Genomic DNA, 17,525 nt, shown 5'->3' on the forward strand with positions numbered 1-17,525 from the left:
TGAGGGTGAACCTGGGCGGTGAGAACAGGTGTGAGGGTGTACCTGGGCGGTGAGAACAGGTGTGAGGGTGTACCTGGGCGGTGAGAACAGGTGTGAGTGTGTACCTGGGCGGTGAGAACAGGGGTGAGGGTGTACCTGGGCGGTGAGAACAGGTGTGAGGGTGTACCTGGGCGGTGAGAACAGGTGTGAGGGTGTACCTGGGCGGTGAGAACAGGGGTGAGAATGTGTACCTGGGCGGTGAGAACAGGTGTGAGGGTGTACCTGGGCGGTGAGAACAGGTGTGAGGGTGTACCTGGGCGGTGAGAACAGGTGTGAGGGTGTACCTGGGCGGTCAGAACAGGTGTGAGGGTGTACCTGGGCGGTGAGAACAGGTGTGAGGGTATACCTGGGCGGTCAGAACAGGTGTGAGGGTGTACCTGGGCGGTGAGAACAGGTGTGAGGGTGTACCTGGGCGGTGAGAACAGGTGTGAGGGTGTGTACCTGGGCGGTCAGAACAGGTGTGAGGGTGTGTACCTGGGCGGTCAGAACAGGTGTGAGGGTGTGTACCTGGGCGGTCAGAACAGGTGTGAGGGTGTACCTGGGCAGTGAGAACAGGTGTGAGGGTGTACCTGGGCGGTGAGAACAGGTGTGAGGGTGTACCTGGGCGGTCAGAACAGGTGTGAGGGTGTACCTGGGCGGTGAGAACAGGTGTGAGTGTGTGTACCTGGGCGGTGAGAACAGGTGTGAGGGTGTACCTGGGCAGTGAGAACAGGTGTGAGTGTGTACCTGGGCGGTCAGTACAGGTGTGAGGGTGTACCTGGGCAGTGAGAACAGGTGTGAGGGTGAACCTGGGCGGTGAGAACAGGTGTGAGGGTGTACCTGGGCGGTGAGAACAGGTGTAAGGGTGTACCTGGGCGGTCAGTACAGGTGTGAGGGTGTACCTCGGCGGTGAGAATAGGTGTGAGGGTGTAGCTGGGCGGTGAGAACAGGTGTGAGTGTGTGTACCTGGGCGGTGAGAACAGGTGTGAGGGTGTAGCTAGGCGGTGAGAACAGGTGTGAGGGTGTACCTGGGCAGTGAGAACAGGTGTGAGGGTGTACCTGGGCAGTGAGAACAGGTGTGAGGGTGTACCTGGGCGGTCAGAACAGGTGTGAGGGTGTACCTGGGCAGTGAGAACAGGTGTGAGGGTGTACCTGGGCAGTGAGAACAGGTGTGAGGGTGTACCTGGGCGGTGAGAACAGGTGTGAGGGTGTACCTGGGCGGTCAGTACAGGTGTGAGGGTGTACCTGGGCGGTCAGTACAGGTGTGAGGGTGTACCTGGGCGGTGAGTACAGGGGTGAGGGTGTACCTGGGCGGTGAGTACAGGGGTGAGGGTGTACCTGGGCGGTGAGAACAGGTGTGAAGGTGTACCTGGGCGGTCAGTACATGTGTGAGGGTGTACCTGGGCGGTCAGTACAGGTGTGAGGGTGTACCTGGGCGGTGAGAACAGGTGTAAGGGTGTACCTGGGCGGTCAGTACAGATGTGAGGGTGTGTACCTGGGCGGTGAGAACAGGTGTTAGGGTGTAGCTAGGCGGTGAGAACAGGTGTGAGGGTGTACCTGGGCAGTGAGAACAGGTGTGAGGCTGTACCTGGGCGGTCAGAACAGGTGTGAGGGTGTACCTGGGCAGTGAGAACAGGTGTGAGGGTGTACCTGGGCGGTCAGTACAGGTGTGAGGGTGTACCTGGGCGGTGAGAACAGGTGTGAGGGTGTACCTGGGCGGTGAGTACAGGGGGAGGGTGTACCTGGGCGGTGAAAACAGGTGTGAGGGTGTACCTGGGCGGTCAGTACAGGTGTGAGGGTGTACCTCGGCGGTGAGAATAGGTGTGAGGGTGTAGCTGGGCGGTGAGAACAGGTGTGAGTGTGTGTACCTGGGCGGTGAGAACAGGTGTGAGGGTGTAGCTAGGCGGTGAGAACAGGTGTGAGGGTGTACCTGGGCAGTGAGAACAGGTGTGAGGGTGTACCTGGGCAGTGAGAACAGGTGTGAGGGTGTACCTGGGCGGTGAGAACAGGTGTGAGGGTGTACCTGGGCGGTGAGAACAGGTGTGAGGGTGTACCTGGGCGGTCAGAACAGGTGTGAGTGTGTACCTGGGCGGTCAGAACAGGTGTGAGGGTGTACCTGGGCAGTGAGAACAGGTGTGAGGGTGTACCTGGGCGGTGAGAACAGGTGTGAGGGTGTACCTGGGCGGTCAGTACAGGTGTGAGGGTGTACCTGGGCGGTCAGTACAGGTGTGAGGGTGTACCTGGGCGGTGAGAACAGGTGTGAGGGTGTACCTGGGCGGTGAGTACAGGGGTGAGGGTGTACCTGGGCGGTGAGTACAGGGGTGAGGGTGTACCTGGGCGGTGAGAACAGGTGTGAAGGTGTACCTGGGCGGTCAGTACAGGTGTGAGGGTGTACCTGGGCGGGTCAGTACAGGTGTGAGGGTGTACCTGGGCGGTGAGAACAGGTGTGACGGTGTACCTGGGCGGTGAGTACAGGGGTGAGGGTGTACCTGGGCGGTGAGTACAGGGGTGAGGGTGTACCTGGGCGGTGAGAACAGGTGTGAAGGTGTACCTGGGCGGTGAGAACAGGTGTGAGGGTGTACCTGGGCGGTGAGAACAGGTGTGAGGGTGTACCTGGGCGGTCAGTACAGGTGTGAGGGTGTACCTGGGCGGTCAGTACAGGTGTGAGGGTGTACCTGGGCGGTGAGAACAGGTGTGAGGGTGTACCTGGGCGGTGAGTACAGGGGTGAGGGTGTACCTGGGCGGTGAGTACAGGGGTGAGGGTGTACCTGGGCGGTGAGAACAGGTGTGAAGGTGTACCTGGGCGGTGAGAACAGGGACGGTCTCTAGAGATCCTCTCTGTTGCTCCACCTCTTCCTTCAGCTTGTCAATCAGGTCCTGTTTCAGAGCCAACGCTCTCTCTGCTTCCTCCAGACGAACAACCATGTCTCCTCCCTACACACACACACACACACACACACACACACACGTCTTTAGTTTGCAGTCGTAGTCCTTAAAGAGACAGGTGTAGGCAGGTACACACACACACACACCTCAGCCTTTAGTTTGCAGTCGTAGTCCTTAAACAGACAGGTGTAGGCGTGCTGCAGCTGGGCTAGCTTCCTCCTGGAAGAGAGGAGGAGGGTCATTCCAGTAATGATGCATCATGTGTGTACGTCTCATCGATAGTTATATATTACCTTTCGGATATTATATCAATATTTGACTCTAGGTATCGATTTGTTCTCCATCTTCTTTTTAAAAAGTGAGCCAACATGGTCCCTCAGTATGGTGGTAATATGGTGATAATATGGTATGGTGGTAATATGGTGGTAATATGGTGGTAATATGGTGATAATATGGTATGGTGGTAATATGGTGATAATATGGTATGGTGGTAATATGGTGGTAATATGGTATGGTGGTAATATGGTATGGTGGTAATATGGTGGTAATATGGTATGGTGGTAATATGGTATGGTGGTAATATGGTATGGTGGTAATATGGTATGGTGGTAATATGGTGATAATATGGTATGGTGGTAATATGGTGGTAATATGGTGATAATATGGTATGGTGGTAATATGGTGGTAATATGGTATGGTGGTAATATGGTATGGTGGTAATATGGTGGTAATATGGTATGGTGGTAATATGGTATGGTGGTAATATGGTGATAATATGGTATGGTGGTAATATGGTATGGTGGTAATATGGTGGTAATATGGTATGGTGGTAATATGGTATGGTGGTAATATGGTGATAATATGGTATGGTGGTAATATGGTGGTAATATGGTATGGTGATAATATGGTATGGTGGTAATATGGTATGGTGGTAATATGGTGGTAATATGGTGATAATATGGTATGGTGGTAATATGGTATGGTGATAATATGGTATGGTGGTAATATGGTATGTGGTAATATGGTGATAATATGGTATGGTGGTAATATGGTATGGTGGTAATATGGTGATAATATGGTATGGTGGTAATATGGTATGGTGGTAATATGGTATGGTGGTAATATGGTATGGTGGTAATATGGTGGTAATATGGTATGGTGGTAATATGGTATGGTGGTAATATGGTATGGTGGTAATATGGTGGTAATATGGTATGGTGGTAATATGGTATGGTGGTAATATGGTATGGTGGTAATATGGTATGGTGGTAATATGGTGATAATATGGTATGGTGGTAATATGGTGGTAATATGGTGGTAATATGGTGATAATATGGTATGGTGGTAATATGGTGGTAATATGGTATGGTGGTAATATGGTATGGTGGTAATATGGTGGTAATATGGTATGGTGGTAATATGGTATGGTGGTAATATGGTATGGTGGTAATATGGTGATAATATGGTATGGTGGTAATATGGTGGTAATATGGTATGGTGATAATATGGTATGGTGGTAATATGGTATGGTGGTAATATGGTGGTAATATGGTGATAATATGGTATGGTGGTAATATGGTATGGTGATAATATGGTATGGTGGTAATATGGTATGTGGTAATATGGTGATAATATGGTATGGTGGTAATATGGTGATAATATGGTATGGTGGTAATATGGTGATAATATGGTATGGTGGTAATATGGTATGGTGGTAATATGGTATGGTGGTAATATGGTATGGTGGTAATATGGTATGGTGGTAATATGGTGGTAATATGGTATGGTGGTAATATGGTATGGTGGTAATATGGTGGTAATATGGTATGGTGGTAATATGGTATGGTGGTAATATTGTGTGTACCTCTCTTCAGTGATAACCAGCCGGTCAGTCTTCAGGGCGGTCTCTAGGTTGTGTGTCTGCAGCAGTAGTTTGTCTACGGTCACAGAGTGCTGCTTCTTCTGTTGTTCCATCTCTCTCTCTGATGCTGCCAACGCCTCCCGAGTACTGCTCAGCCTGCACACACACACACACACACACACACACACACACACACACACACACACACACACACACACACACACACACACACACACACACTAAACGCAAACCCTGTGACAGGACTCCCTCTAGGCCACCCCCGTTCCCTCCACCCCCGTTCCCTCCACCCCCGTTCCCTCCACCCCCGTTCCCTCCACCCCCGTTCCCTCCACCCCCGTTCCCTCCACCCCCGTTCCCTCCACCCCCGTTCCCTCCACACCCGTTCCCTCCACACCCGTTCCCTCCACCCCCGTTCCCTCCACACCCGTTCCCTCCTTACATTGTGAGTGATATGATGAAAGGCCCTTTGTTATACTTTTGGAGAAATGTCCTAAATAATATATTTGTTGCCCTACGTTCTCTCCCTTTGAATATCCATGACCTCAGCTTGCTGATGACAATGCTATTGCTCCTTTGTTCTAGCGTTGTTAAACCCCCACCTAGTGTTGTTAAACCCCCACCTAGTGTTGTTAAACCCCCACCTAGCGTTGTTAAACCCCCACCTAGCGTTGTTAAACCCCCACCTAGCGTTGTTAAACCCCCACCTCGCGTTGTTAAACCCCCACCTAGCGTTGTTAAACCCCCACCTAGTGTTGTTAAACCCCCACCTAGCGTTGTTAAACCCCCACCTAGTGGTGTTCAACCCCCACCTAGTGGTGTTAAACCCCCACCCAGCGATGTTAAACCCCCACCTAGCGTTGTTAAACCCCCACCTCAGCCGCCTAGCGTTGTTAAAACCCCACCTAGTGGTGTTAAACCCCCACCTCATGGTGTTAAACCCCCACCTCGTGGTGTTAAACCCCCACCTCGTGGTGTTAAACCCCCACCTCGTGGTGTTAAACCCCCACCTCGTGATGTTAAACCCCCACCTCGTGATGTTAGACCCCCACCTCGTGTTGTTAAACCCCCACCTCGTGTTGTTAAACCCCCACCTCAGCCGCCTAGTGGTGTTAAACCCCCACCTAGCGGTGTTAAACCCCCACCTAGCGGTGTTAAACCCCCACCTAGCGGTGTTAAACCCCCACCTAGCGGTGTTAAACCCCCACCTAGAGTTGTTAAACCCCCACCTAGAGTTGTTAAACCCCCACCTAGCGGTGTTAAACCCCCACCTAGTGGTGTTAAACCCCCACCTAGTGGTGTTAAACCCCCGCCTAGCATTGTTAAACCCCCGCCTAGCGGTGTTAAACCCCCACCTAGCGTTGTTAAACCCCCACCTAGCGTTGTTAAACCCCCACCTAGCGTTGTTAAACCCCCACCGAGCGTTGTTAAACCCCCACCGAGCGTTGTTAAACCCCCACCTAGCGGTGTTAGACCCCCACCTAGCGGTGTTAGACCCCCACCTAGCGTTGTTGGACCCCCACCTCGTGTTGTTAAACCCCCACCTCGTGTTGTTAAACCCCCACCTCGTGTTGTTAAACCCCCACCTCAGCCGCCTAGCGTTGTTAAACCCCCACCTACTTGTTAAACCCCCACCTAGAGTTGTTAAACCCCCACCTCGTGTTGTTAAACCTCCACCTAGCGTTGTTAAACCCCCACCTCAGCCGCCTAGAGTTGTTAAACCCCCACCTAGCGTTGTTAAACCCCCACCTAGCGTTGTTAAACCCCCAACTAGTGGTGTTAAACCCCCACCTAACATTGTTAAACCCCCACCTAACATTGTTATACCCCCACCTAGTGGTGTTAAACCCCCACCTAGCGTTGTTAAACCCCCACCGAGCGTTGTTAAACCCCCACCCAGCGCTGTTAAACCCCCACCCAGCGCTGTTAAACCCCCACCCAGCGCTGTTAAACCCCCACCCAGCGTTGTTAAACCCCCACCCAGCGTTGTTAAACCCCCACCTCGTGTTGTTAAACCCCCACCTCGTGTTGTTAAACCCCCACCTCGTGTTGTTAAACCCCCACCTCAGCCGCCTAGCGTTGTTAAACCCCCACCTAGCGTTGTTAAACCCCACCTAGCGGTGTTAAACCCCCACCTAGCGGTGTTAAACCCCACCTAGCGGTGTTAAACCCCCGCCTAGCGGTGTTAAACCCCCGCCTAGCGGTGTTAAACCCCCGCCTAGCGGTGTTAAACCCCCGCCTAGCGGTGTTAAACCCCCACCTAGCGTTGTTAGACCCCCACCTCGTGTTGTTAAACCCCCACCTCGTGTTGTTAAACCCCCACCTCGTGTTGTTAAACCCCCACCTCGTGTTGTTAAACCCCCAGCTCAGCCGCCTAACAGTCCTGAACCTAGTTTACAGTCCATGGTGGCAGCAACAGTCCTGAACCTAGTTTACAGTCCATGGTGGCAGTAACAGTCCTGAACCTAGTTTACAGTCCATAGTGGCAGCAACAGTCCTGAACCTAGTTTACAGTCCATGGTGGCAGCAACAGTCCTGAACCTAGTTTACAGTCCATGGTGGCAGCAACAGTCCTGAACCTAGTTTACAGTCCATGGTGGCATCAACAGTCCTGAACCTAGTTTACAGTCCATGGTGGCAGCAACAGTCCTGAACCTAGTTTACAGTCCATGGTGGCAGCAACAGTCCTGAACCTAGTTTACAGTCCATGGTGGCAGTAACCGTCCTGAACCTAGTTTACAGTCCATGGTGGCAGTAACCGTCCTGAACCTAGTTTACAGTCCATGGTGGCATCAACAGTCCTGAACCTAGTTTACAGTCCATGGTGGCAGCAACAGTCCTGAACCTAGTTTACAGTCCATGGTGGCAGTAACAGTCCTGAACCTAGTTTACAGTCCATGGTGGCATCAACAGTCCTGAACCTAGTTTACAGTCTATGGTGGCAGTAACAGTCCTGAACCTAGTTTACAGTCCATAGTGGCAGCAACAGTCCTGAACCTAGTTTACAGTCCATGGTGGCATCAACAGTCCTGAACCTAGTTTACAGTCCATGGTGGCAGCAACAGTCCTGAACCTAGTTTACAGTCCATGGTGGCAGTAACAGTCCTGAACCTAGTTTACAGTCCATGGTGGCAGCAACAGTCCTGAACCTGGTTTACAGTCCATGGTGGCATCATCAGTCCTGAACCTAGTTTACAGTCCATGGTGGCAGTAACAGTCCTGAACCTAGTTTACAGTCCATGGTGGCAGCAACAGTCCTGAACCTGGTTTACAGTCCATGGTGGCAGTACCAGTCTACACAGGGGTTTGAGACCTGGATTGTCTGCATGCTACAAGGTGTGAGCTCACTGAGATGGCTGAAGCCTTGGCAATTTGCTGAGAGTTAACACACAAACATGTTGTCATACTTGTCGTCCAGTATGTTGCGGTCCTGCTGGCTCTGGTCCAGACAGCTCTGTCTCTCTCTCAGCTCACCCAGAAGGGACGTCACCTGGGCCTTCAGCGCCTCGCCGTCCTTAGCCAGCTAAACACACACCATAGACACAGCACACACACAAAGAGAGATGTTACACAGACAGACACCGAGAGACAGAGACAGAGAGAGACAGAGACAGAGACAGAGACAGAGACAGAGACAGAGACAGAGAGAGAGAGAGAGAGAGAGAGAGAGAGAGAGAGAGAGAGAGAGAGAGAGAGAGAGAGAGAGAGGTTAGACACAGAGTTGTTACTCCGAAATTATAATGCAGTAGGACTGAGTGTTAGAGACAGAATGTGTTGTGAGTGTTTAAAATCAAAATCAAATTTGTCACATGCTCCGAATACAACAGGTGTAGTAGACCTCACAGTGAAATGCTGAATACAACAGGTGTAGTAGACCTCACAGTGAAATGCTGAATACAACAGGTGTAGTAGACCTCACAGTGAAATGCTGAATACAACAGGTGTAGTAGACCTCACAGTGAAATGCTGAATACAACAGGTGTAGTAGACCTCACAGTGAAATGCTGAATACAACAGGTGTAGTAGACCTCACAGTGAAATGCTGAATACAACAGGTGTAGTAGACCTCACAGTGAAATGCTGAATACAACAGGTGTAGTAGACCTCACAGTGAAATGCTGAATACAACAGGTGTAGTAGACCTCACAGTGAAATGCTGAATACAACAGGTGTAGACCTCACAGTGAAATGCTGAATACAACAGGTGTAGTAGACCTCACAGTGACATGCTGAATACAACAGGTGTAGTAGACCTCACAGTGAAATGCTGAATACAACAGGTGTAGGTAGACCTTACAGTGAAATGCTGAATACAACAGGTGTAGTAGACCTTACAGTGAAATGCTGAATACAACAGGTGTAGTAGACCTCACAGTGAAATGCTGAATACAACAGGTGTAGTAGACCTCACAGTGAAATGCTGAATACAACAGGTGTAGTAGACCTCACAGTGAAATGCTGAATACAACAGGTGTAGTAGACCTCACAGTGAAATGCTGAATACAACAGGTGTAGTAGACCTCACAGTGAAATGCTGAATACAACAGGTGTAGTAGACCTCACAGTGAAATGCTGAATACAACAGGTGTAGTAGACCTCACAGTGAAATGCTGAAGACAACAGGTGTAGTAGACCTCACAGTGAAATGCTGAATACAACAGGTGTAGTAGACCTCCCAGTGAAATGCTGAATACAACAGGTGTAGTAGACCTTACAGTGAAATGCTGAATACAACAGGTGTAGTAGACCTCACAGTGAAATGCTGAATACAACAGGTGTAGACCTTACAGTGAAATGCTGAATACAACAGGTGTAGTAGACCTTACAGTGAAATGCTGAATACAACAGGTGTAGTAGACCTTACAGTGAAATGCTGAATACAACAGGTGTAGTAGACCTCACAGTGAACTGCTGAATACAACAGGTGTAGTAGACCTCACAGTGAAATGCTGAATACAACAGGTGTAGTAGACCTCACAGTGAAATGCTGAATACAACAGGTGTAGTAGACCTTACAGTGAAATGCTGAATACAACAGGTGTAGTAGACCTTACAGTGAAATGCTGAATACAACAGGTGTAGTAGACCTCACAGTGAAATGCTGAATACAACAGGTGTAGTAGACCTTACAGTGAAATGCTGAATACAACAGGTGTAGTAGACCTTACAGTGAAATACTTACTTATGAGCCCTTAACCAACACTGCAGTTAAGTAAAATAAGAGTTGAGAAAATATTGACTAAATAAACTAAAGTAAAACATAAAGTAACAAAATAACTAACAAGGCTACATGCAGGAGGTACTGTTACCGAGTCCATGTGCGGGGAAACCGTTTAGTCACGAGTCACGACCAGCCTTTCAAAGTGCTACGGGGTCGGTAGTCATTTAGGCAGGCTACCTTAGTCCCTGTGCCCAAGAACCCTAAAGTGGTCTGCTTGAAACATGTAGGAATTACAGACTCGGTCAGGGACAGGTTGAAAATGTCAGTGAAGACATTTGCCAGTTGGTCAGCACATGCTCTGAGTACGCATCCTGGTGATCCGTCTGGCCCTGCGGCCTTGTGAATATTGACCTGTTTAAAGGTCTTACTCACATCGGATACGGAGAGCGTGATCACACAGTCATCCGGAACAGCTGATGCTCTCATGCATGCTTCAGTGTTGCTTGCCTCAAAGCGAGCATAGAAGTAGTTTAGCTCATCTGGTAGGCTCGTGTCACTGGGCAGCTCGCGGCTGGGCTTCACTTTGTAGTCCGTAATAGTTTCCAAGTCCTGCAACATCTAACGAGCGTCTTAGCCGGTGTAGTACGATTCAATCTTAGTCCTGTATTGATGCTTTGCCTGTTTGATGGTTCGTCGGAGGGCATAGCAGGATTTCTTATAAGCGTCCGGGTTAGAGTCCTGCTCCTTGAAAGCTGTAGCTCCACCCTTTAGCTCAGTGCGGCTGTTGCCTGTAATCCATGGCTTCTGGTTGGGGTATGTACGTCTTCATTGATGCACTTATTGATGACTGATGTGGTATTCTCCTCAATGCCATCGGAAGAATCCCGGAACATATTCCAGTCTTCGCTAGCAAAACAGTCCTGTAGCGTAGCATCTGCGTCATCTGACCACTTACGTACTGAACGAGTCACTGGTACTTCCTGCTTTAGTTTTTGCTTGTAAGCAGGAATCAGGAGGATAGAATTTTGGTCAGATTTTCCAAATGGAGGGAGAGCTTTGTACACGTCTCTGTTGCACATGTAACATGCTGGTAGAAATGAGGTAAAACAGATTTTAAGTTTCCCTGCATTAAAGTCCCCGGCCACTAGGAGCGCCGCCTCTGGATGAGCGTTTTCCTGTTTGCTTATGGCTTTATACAGCTGGTTGAGTGTGGTCTTAGTGGCAGCATCGGTTTGTGGTGGTAAATAAGACAGCGATGAAGGCTTTTGACGAAGGCCGTGAGGCCGACACGTAAAGTTTATTAAATATCAGTGATACTATCAAGAGCAGTGTGCGGTTTCCTTTTCCATTCGTCTTGTTCAACTGTTACCGTGCACCTGCAAAAAAGGATTGCTCGGATGTTCGAGTGCCTTTTGAATTTTGAAATAAGACAGCTATGAAAAATATAGATGAAAACTCTCTTGGTAAATAGTGTGGTCTACGGCTTATCATGAGATACTCTACCTCAGGTGAGTAAAACCTTGAGACTTCCTTACTATTTGATTTTGTGCACCAGCTGTTATTGACAAACAGACACAGACCACCACCCCTCGTCTTACCAGAGACAGCTGTACGTTATCCATGTCGTCTTTCAGCCACGACTCAGTGAAACATAATATATTACAGTTGTTAATGTCCCGTTGGTAGGAGAGTCTTTATTCCAGTTTATTCTCCAATGATTGCACGTTGGCCAATAGAACGGATGGTAGATGCACTGTTACCCACTCGCTCTACGAATTCTCACAAGGCACCCGGACACCTGCGTTCCCCCTCTTCTGTAATGACGGGGATTTGGGCCTTGTCGGGTGTCTGAAGTAAATCCTTCGCGTCGTTAAAGAAAAAAACCTTCATCCAGTACGAGGTGAGGAATCAATGTTCTGATGTCCTGAAGCTCTTTTCGGTCGTAAGAGACGGTGGCAGAAAGATTATGTACAAAATAAATGTAAAAAATAAGTTACAAACAATGCGACAAAAACAAACAGAATAGATGGTTAGGAGCATGTAAAACGGCAGCCACTCCCCCCCACTGGGCGCCATTCTCCTCCGGCGCCATTTGTGGCGTGTGCGGTCTGTGATGTGTAGTGAGTGTTTGTGGATAGGGCGGTGTGTGTGTAGTGAGTGTGTGTAGTGAATACAGTGTGTGTGTGTGTGTGTGTGTGTGTATGTAGTGAGTGCAGTGTGTGTGTGTGTGTAGTGAGTGCAGTGTGTGTAGTGAGTGCAGTGTGTGTAGTGAGTGTGTGTGTGTAGTGAGTGCAGTGTGTGTAGTGAGTGCAGTGTGTGTAGTGAGTGCAGTGTGTGTGTGTGTGTGTGTGTGTGTGTGTGTGTGTGTGTGTGTGTGTGTGTGTGTGTGTACCTGGGCACAGTCCTTGTCCTTCTGTTTCAGCAGCACTTCAGTTCTGTCTCTCTGAGCTGAAGTCTTCTGGAGGGAATCTAACTTCTCCTGCAGCTCTCTATACCTACACACACACACACACACACAGGGACACCACACACACACACACACACACACACACACACACACACACACACACACACACACGGACACCACACAGACACACAGGGACACACACACAGGTATTTAGTATTACAAGGCAAAATAGAGAGACACTAGACAGTTCTTACCTGCACTGTGTGGCTTGTAGCTGCTCTGTGAGTTTGGCCAGGTGGGAGCTGAGGAGACAGGAGGTAGAAACATCAGCAAACACACACACGGACACACACACACACACGTTGCAGGAAGTGATGAGGAAATGATGTCGTACCTGTCAGACGGGGGCTGGGCATCGGAATGCTGAACCGTTTCCTCGGTAACACCACAGCTCTAAGGAACACAAGCATGCCTTTACCTTCCATTTCAATATTTTTATACACATTTTAGCCCGTCATTTCATTTAGTGGTATCCGGCATTGTTACGACAGCGTCTGTGTGGCACCTCTCTCCTCTGAAACATGCTCCGCCAAACCACACTGGGTCAAACCACACTGGGCCAAACCACACTGGGTCAAACCACACTGGGTCAAACCACACTGGGTCGGGTCAAACCACACTGCTCTCTAACCCAGGAGACAAACCACACTGGGTCAAACCACACTGCTCTCTAACCCAGGAGACAAACCAGCGTGTCGGAGGGAACACGGTTCGACCTGAGGTCAGCTTGAAGGAGCCCGTCCCTCCACAAGGAGTCGCTACGGAGCGCAGAGACAAGGAATCCCCTGACGACCCCCCCCCCCCGCTGACGACCCCGCCCCCCCCCCTGACGACCCCGCCCTCCCCCTGACGACGACCCCGCCCCCCCCCTGACGACCCCGCCCTTCCCCCTGACGACAACCCCGCCCTCCCCCCTGACGACGACCCCGCCTCCCCCGTGACGATGCTGAGCCAATTGTGAACGTTCCTTGGGATCTCCCAGTCACAACCTGGAATCGAACCAGGTTGTAGTGGTGTCGCTCTGCACTCGGGAGGACCTACCTTCTATTGTTGATTTTTACACAGAATGACCCTAACAACACACACACACACACACACACACACACACACACACACACACACACACTACCTGCGCCTGAACCAGCTTGGATCCGAGTTGCTCAACCGAGCGACGAAGGCATTCTCTCTCCCGCTCTCCCTCCTCCCTCTCTTTCTCCAGCTCCTCATTCCTCCTCATCAGATCTCTCATCCCTTCTTCCAACTTCTCTTTGTGGCTCTTCAGCAGCTGGAGAAACCCGGTCCCTCCTTCTGAGGGCTAGAAAGACAGAGGGAGGGAGGGAGGGAGGGAGGGAGGGAGGGAGGGAGGGAGGGAGAGAGCGAGCGAGGGAGGGAGGGAGGGAGAGAGCGAGGGAGAGAGCGAGGGAGAGAGCGAGGGAGGGAGCGAGGGAGGGAGGGAGGGACGGAGAGAGGGACGGAGAGAGGGACGGAGAGAGGGACGGAGAGAGGGAGGGAGAGAGGGAGGGAGGGAGAGAGGGAGAGAGACAGTATATTTGATAGAAGCTTTGCGGACCAATACAGAACACTAACTACAGTGTAGTTTAACTGGAGTACACAAACTACACTACCCACCCTACACTACACACACTACCTACCCTACACTACACACACTACCTACCCTACACTACACACACTACCTACCCTACACAACACACACTACCTACCCTACACTACACACACTACCTACCCTACACTACACACACTATCTACCCTACACTAACTACACACACTACCCACACTAACTACACACACTACCTACCCTACACTACACACACTACCTACCCTACCCTACACTACACACACTACCTACACTAACTACACTACACACACTACCTACACTAACTACACTACACACACTACCTACCCTACACACACTACACACACTACCTACCCTACACTACACACACTATCTACCCTACACTAACTACACACACTACCCACACTAACTACACACACTACCTACCCTACACTACACACACTACCTACCCTACCCTACACACACTACCTACCCTACACTACACACACTACCTACACTAACTACACTACACACACTACCTACCCTACACACACTACCTACCCTACACACACTACCTACCCTACCCTACACACACTACCTACCCTACACTACACACACTACCTACCCTACACACACTACCTACCCTACACTACACACACTACCTACCCTACACTACACACACTACCTACCCTACACTACACACACTACCTACCCTACACTACACACACTACCTACCCTACACTACACACACTACCTGCCCTACACTACCCACCCCACCTACCCTACACTACACACACTACCCACACTACCTACACTACACACACTACCTACCCTACACTACACACACTACCTACCCTACACTACACACACTACCTACCCTACACTACACACACTACCTACCCTACACTACACACACTACCTACCCTACACTACACACACTACCTACCCTACACACACTACCTACCCTACCCTACACTACACACACTACCTACCCTACCCTACACTACACACACTACCTACCCTACACTACACACACTACCTACCCTACACTACACACACTACACACACTACCTACCCTACACTACACACACTACCTACCCTACACTACACACACTACCTACACTACAGTGTGTAGTGTAGGTAATACTGTAGTGTAGTTAATACTGTAGTGTAGTTAATACTGTAGTGTAGTTAATACTGTAGTGTAGTTAATACTGTAGTGTTGTTTGTAGTTTAACTGCAGTACACTAACTACACTAAATGTACAACTCCGGGATGCTGGCCTTCTAGGCAGAGCTGCAAAGAAAAAGCCATATCTCAGACTGGCCAATAAAAAGAAAAGATTAAGATGGGCAAAATAACACAGACACTGGACAGAGGAACTCTGGCTAGAAGGCCAGCATCCCGGAGTCGCCTCTTCACTGTTGACGTTGAGACTGGTGTTTTGCGGGTACTATTTAATGAAGCTGCCAGTTGAGGACTTGTGAGGCGTCTGTTTCTCAAATTAGACACTAATGTACTTGTCCTCATGCTCAGTTGTGCACCGGGGCCTCCCAGTCCTCTTTCTATTCTGGTTAGAGCCAGATTGTGCTGTTCTTTGAAGGGAGTAGTACACAGCGTTGTACGAGATCTTCAGTTTCTTGGCAATTTCTCGCATGGAATAGCCTTAATTTCTCAGAACAAGAATAGACTGACGAGTTTAAGAAGAAAGGTCTTTGTTTCTGGCCATTTTGAGCCTGTAATCGAACCCACAAATGCTGCTGCTCCAGATACTCAACTAGTCTAAAGAAGGCCAGTTTTATTGCTTCTTTAATCAGAACAACAGTTTTCAGCTGTGCTAACATAATTGCAAAAGGGTTTTCTAATGATCAATTAGCCTTTTTAAAATGATAAACTTGGATTAGCTAACACAACGTGCCATTGGAACACAGGAGTGATGGTTGCTGATAATGGGCCTCTGTACGCCTATGTAGATATTTCATTAAAAATCAGCCGTTTCCAGCTACAATAGTCATTTACAACATTAACAATGTCTACACTGTATTTCTGATCAATTTGATGTTATTTTAAAATGGACCAAAAAAAATTGCTTTTCTTTCAAAAACAAGGACATTTCTAAGTGACCCAAAACTTTTGAACGGTAGCGTATATCCCAATTATGTGACGGTCCGACCGCATCCCTATCAACACTTTTTAAACTTTTGGTGTCAGAGAGAATGACACAAGAAAGTAATCAAGACGACTAGCTTGATTGAGACCAGCCATGTATATCTCACTAGGTCAGGGTATTAAACCTCCTCCATGTATATCTCACTAGGTCAGGATATTAAACCTCCTCCATGTATATCTCACTAGGTCAGGATATTAAACCTCCTCCATGTATATCTCACTAGGTCAGGATATTAAACCTCCTCCATGTATATCTCACTAGGTCAGGATATTAAACCTCCTCCATGTATATCTCACTAGGTCAGGATATTAAACCTCCTCCATGTATATCTCACTAGGTCAGGATATTAAACCTCCTCCATGTATATCTCACTAGGTCAGGATATTAAACCTCCTCCATATATACCTCACTAGGTCAGGATATTAAACCTCCTCCATGTATATCTCACTAGGTCAGGATATTAAGCCTCCTCCATGTATATCTCACTAGGTCAGGATATTAAACCTCCTCCATGTATATCTCACTAGGTCAGGATATTAAACCTCCGCCATGTATATCTCACTAGGTCAGGGTATTAAACCTCCTCCATGTATATCTCACTAGGTCAGGATATTAAACCTCCTCCATGTATATCTCACTAGGTCAGGATATTAAACCTCCTCCATGTATATCTCACTAGGTCAGGGTATTAAACCTCCTCTATGTATATCTCACTAGGTCAGGATATTAAACCTCCATGTATATCTCACTAGGTCAGGATATTAAACCTCCTCCATGTATATCTCACTAGGTCAGGGTATTAAACCTCCTCTATGTATATCTCACTAGGTCAGGATATTAAACCTCCATGTATATCTCACTAGGTCAGGATATTAAACCTCCTCCATGTATATCTCACTAGGTTAGGATATTAAACCTCCTCCATGTATATCTCACTAGGTCAGGCCTCTACTCTCTCTCTCCTCCATGTCACCTGACTACTAATGGCCTCTACTCTCTCTCTCCTCCATCCCTCTCTCTGTCACCTGACTACTAATGGCCTCTACTCTCTCTCTCCTCCATGTCACCTGACTACTAATGGCCTCTACTCTCTCTCTCCTCCATCCCTCTCTCCTCCATCCCTCTCTCCGTCACCTGACTACTAATGGCCTCTACTCTCTCTCTCCTCCATCCCTCTCTCCTCCATCCCTCTCTCCTCCATCCCTCTCTCCGTCACCTGACTACTAATGGCCTCTACTCTCTCTCTCCTCCATCCCTCTCTCTGTCCATTATACACTGAGTGTACAAAACATTAGGAACACCTTCCTACTATTGAGTTGCACCCTCTTTTTGCTCTCAGAACAGCCTCAATTCGTCGAGTCATGGGACTCT

The 17,525-nt window shown here is 49.0% G+C and overlaps 1 protein-coding gene across 6 annotated transcripts in view; it reads right to left on the minus strand.

Moving 5' to 3' along the window:
• LOC115165245 (NF-kappa-B essential modulator) overlaps window positions 1-17,525 on the minus strand; it is a 32,652-nt gene that overhangs the window by 5,176 nt on the left and 9,951 nt on the right. For all 6 annotated transcript variants that reach the window (XM_029718244.1, XM_029718243.1, XM_029718242.1 and 3 more), the window contains exons 4-11: window positions 13,541-13,726; window positions 12,746-12,804; window positions 12,606-12,653; window positions 12,337-12,439; window positions 8,191-8,306; window positions 4,769-4,921; window positions 3,051-3,123; window positions 2,818-2,952 (exon numbers count right to left, since the gene is read on the minus strand). In XM_029718244.1, the coding sequence (XP_029574104.1) occupies window positions 2,818-2,952; window positions 3,051-3,123; window positions 4,769-4,921; window positions 8,191-8,306; window positions 12,337-12,439; window positions 12,606-12,653; window positions 12,746-12,804; window positions 13,541-13,726 (873 nt within the window). The remainder of the gene's footprint in view (window positions 1-2,817; window positions 2,953-3,050; window positions 3,124-4,768; window positions 4,922-8,190; window positions 8,307-12,336; window positions 12,440-12,605; window positions 12,654-12,745; window positions 12,805-13,540; window positions 13,727-17,525) is intronic.

The sequence above is a fragment of the Salmo trutta genome, chromosome 28 (genome assembly GCF_901001165.1).
Source record: "Salmo trutta chromosome 28, fSalTru1.1, whole genome shotgun sequence".
Classification (NCBI taxonomy): Eukaryota; Metazoa; Chordata; class Actinopteri; order Salmoniformes; family Salmonidae; genus Salmo; species Salmo trutta.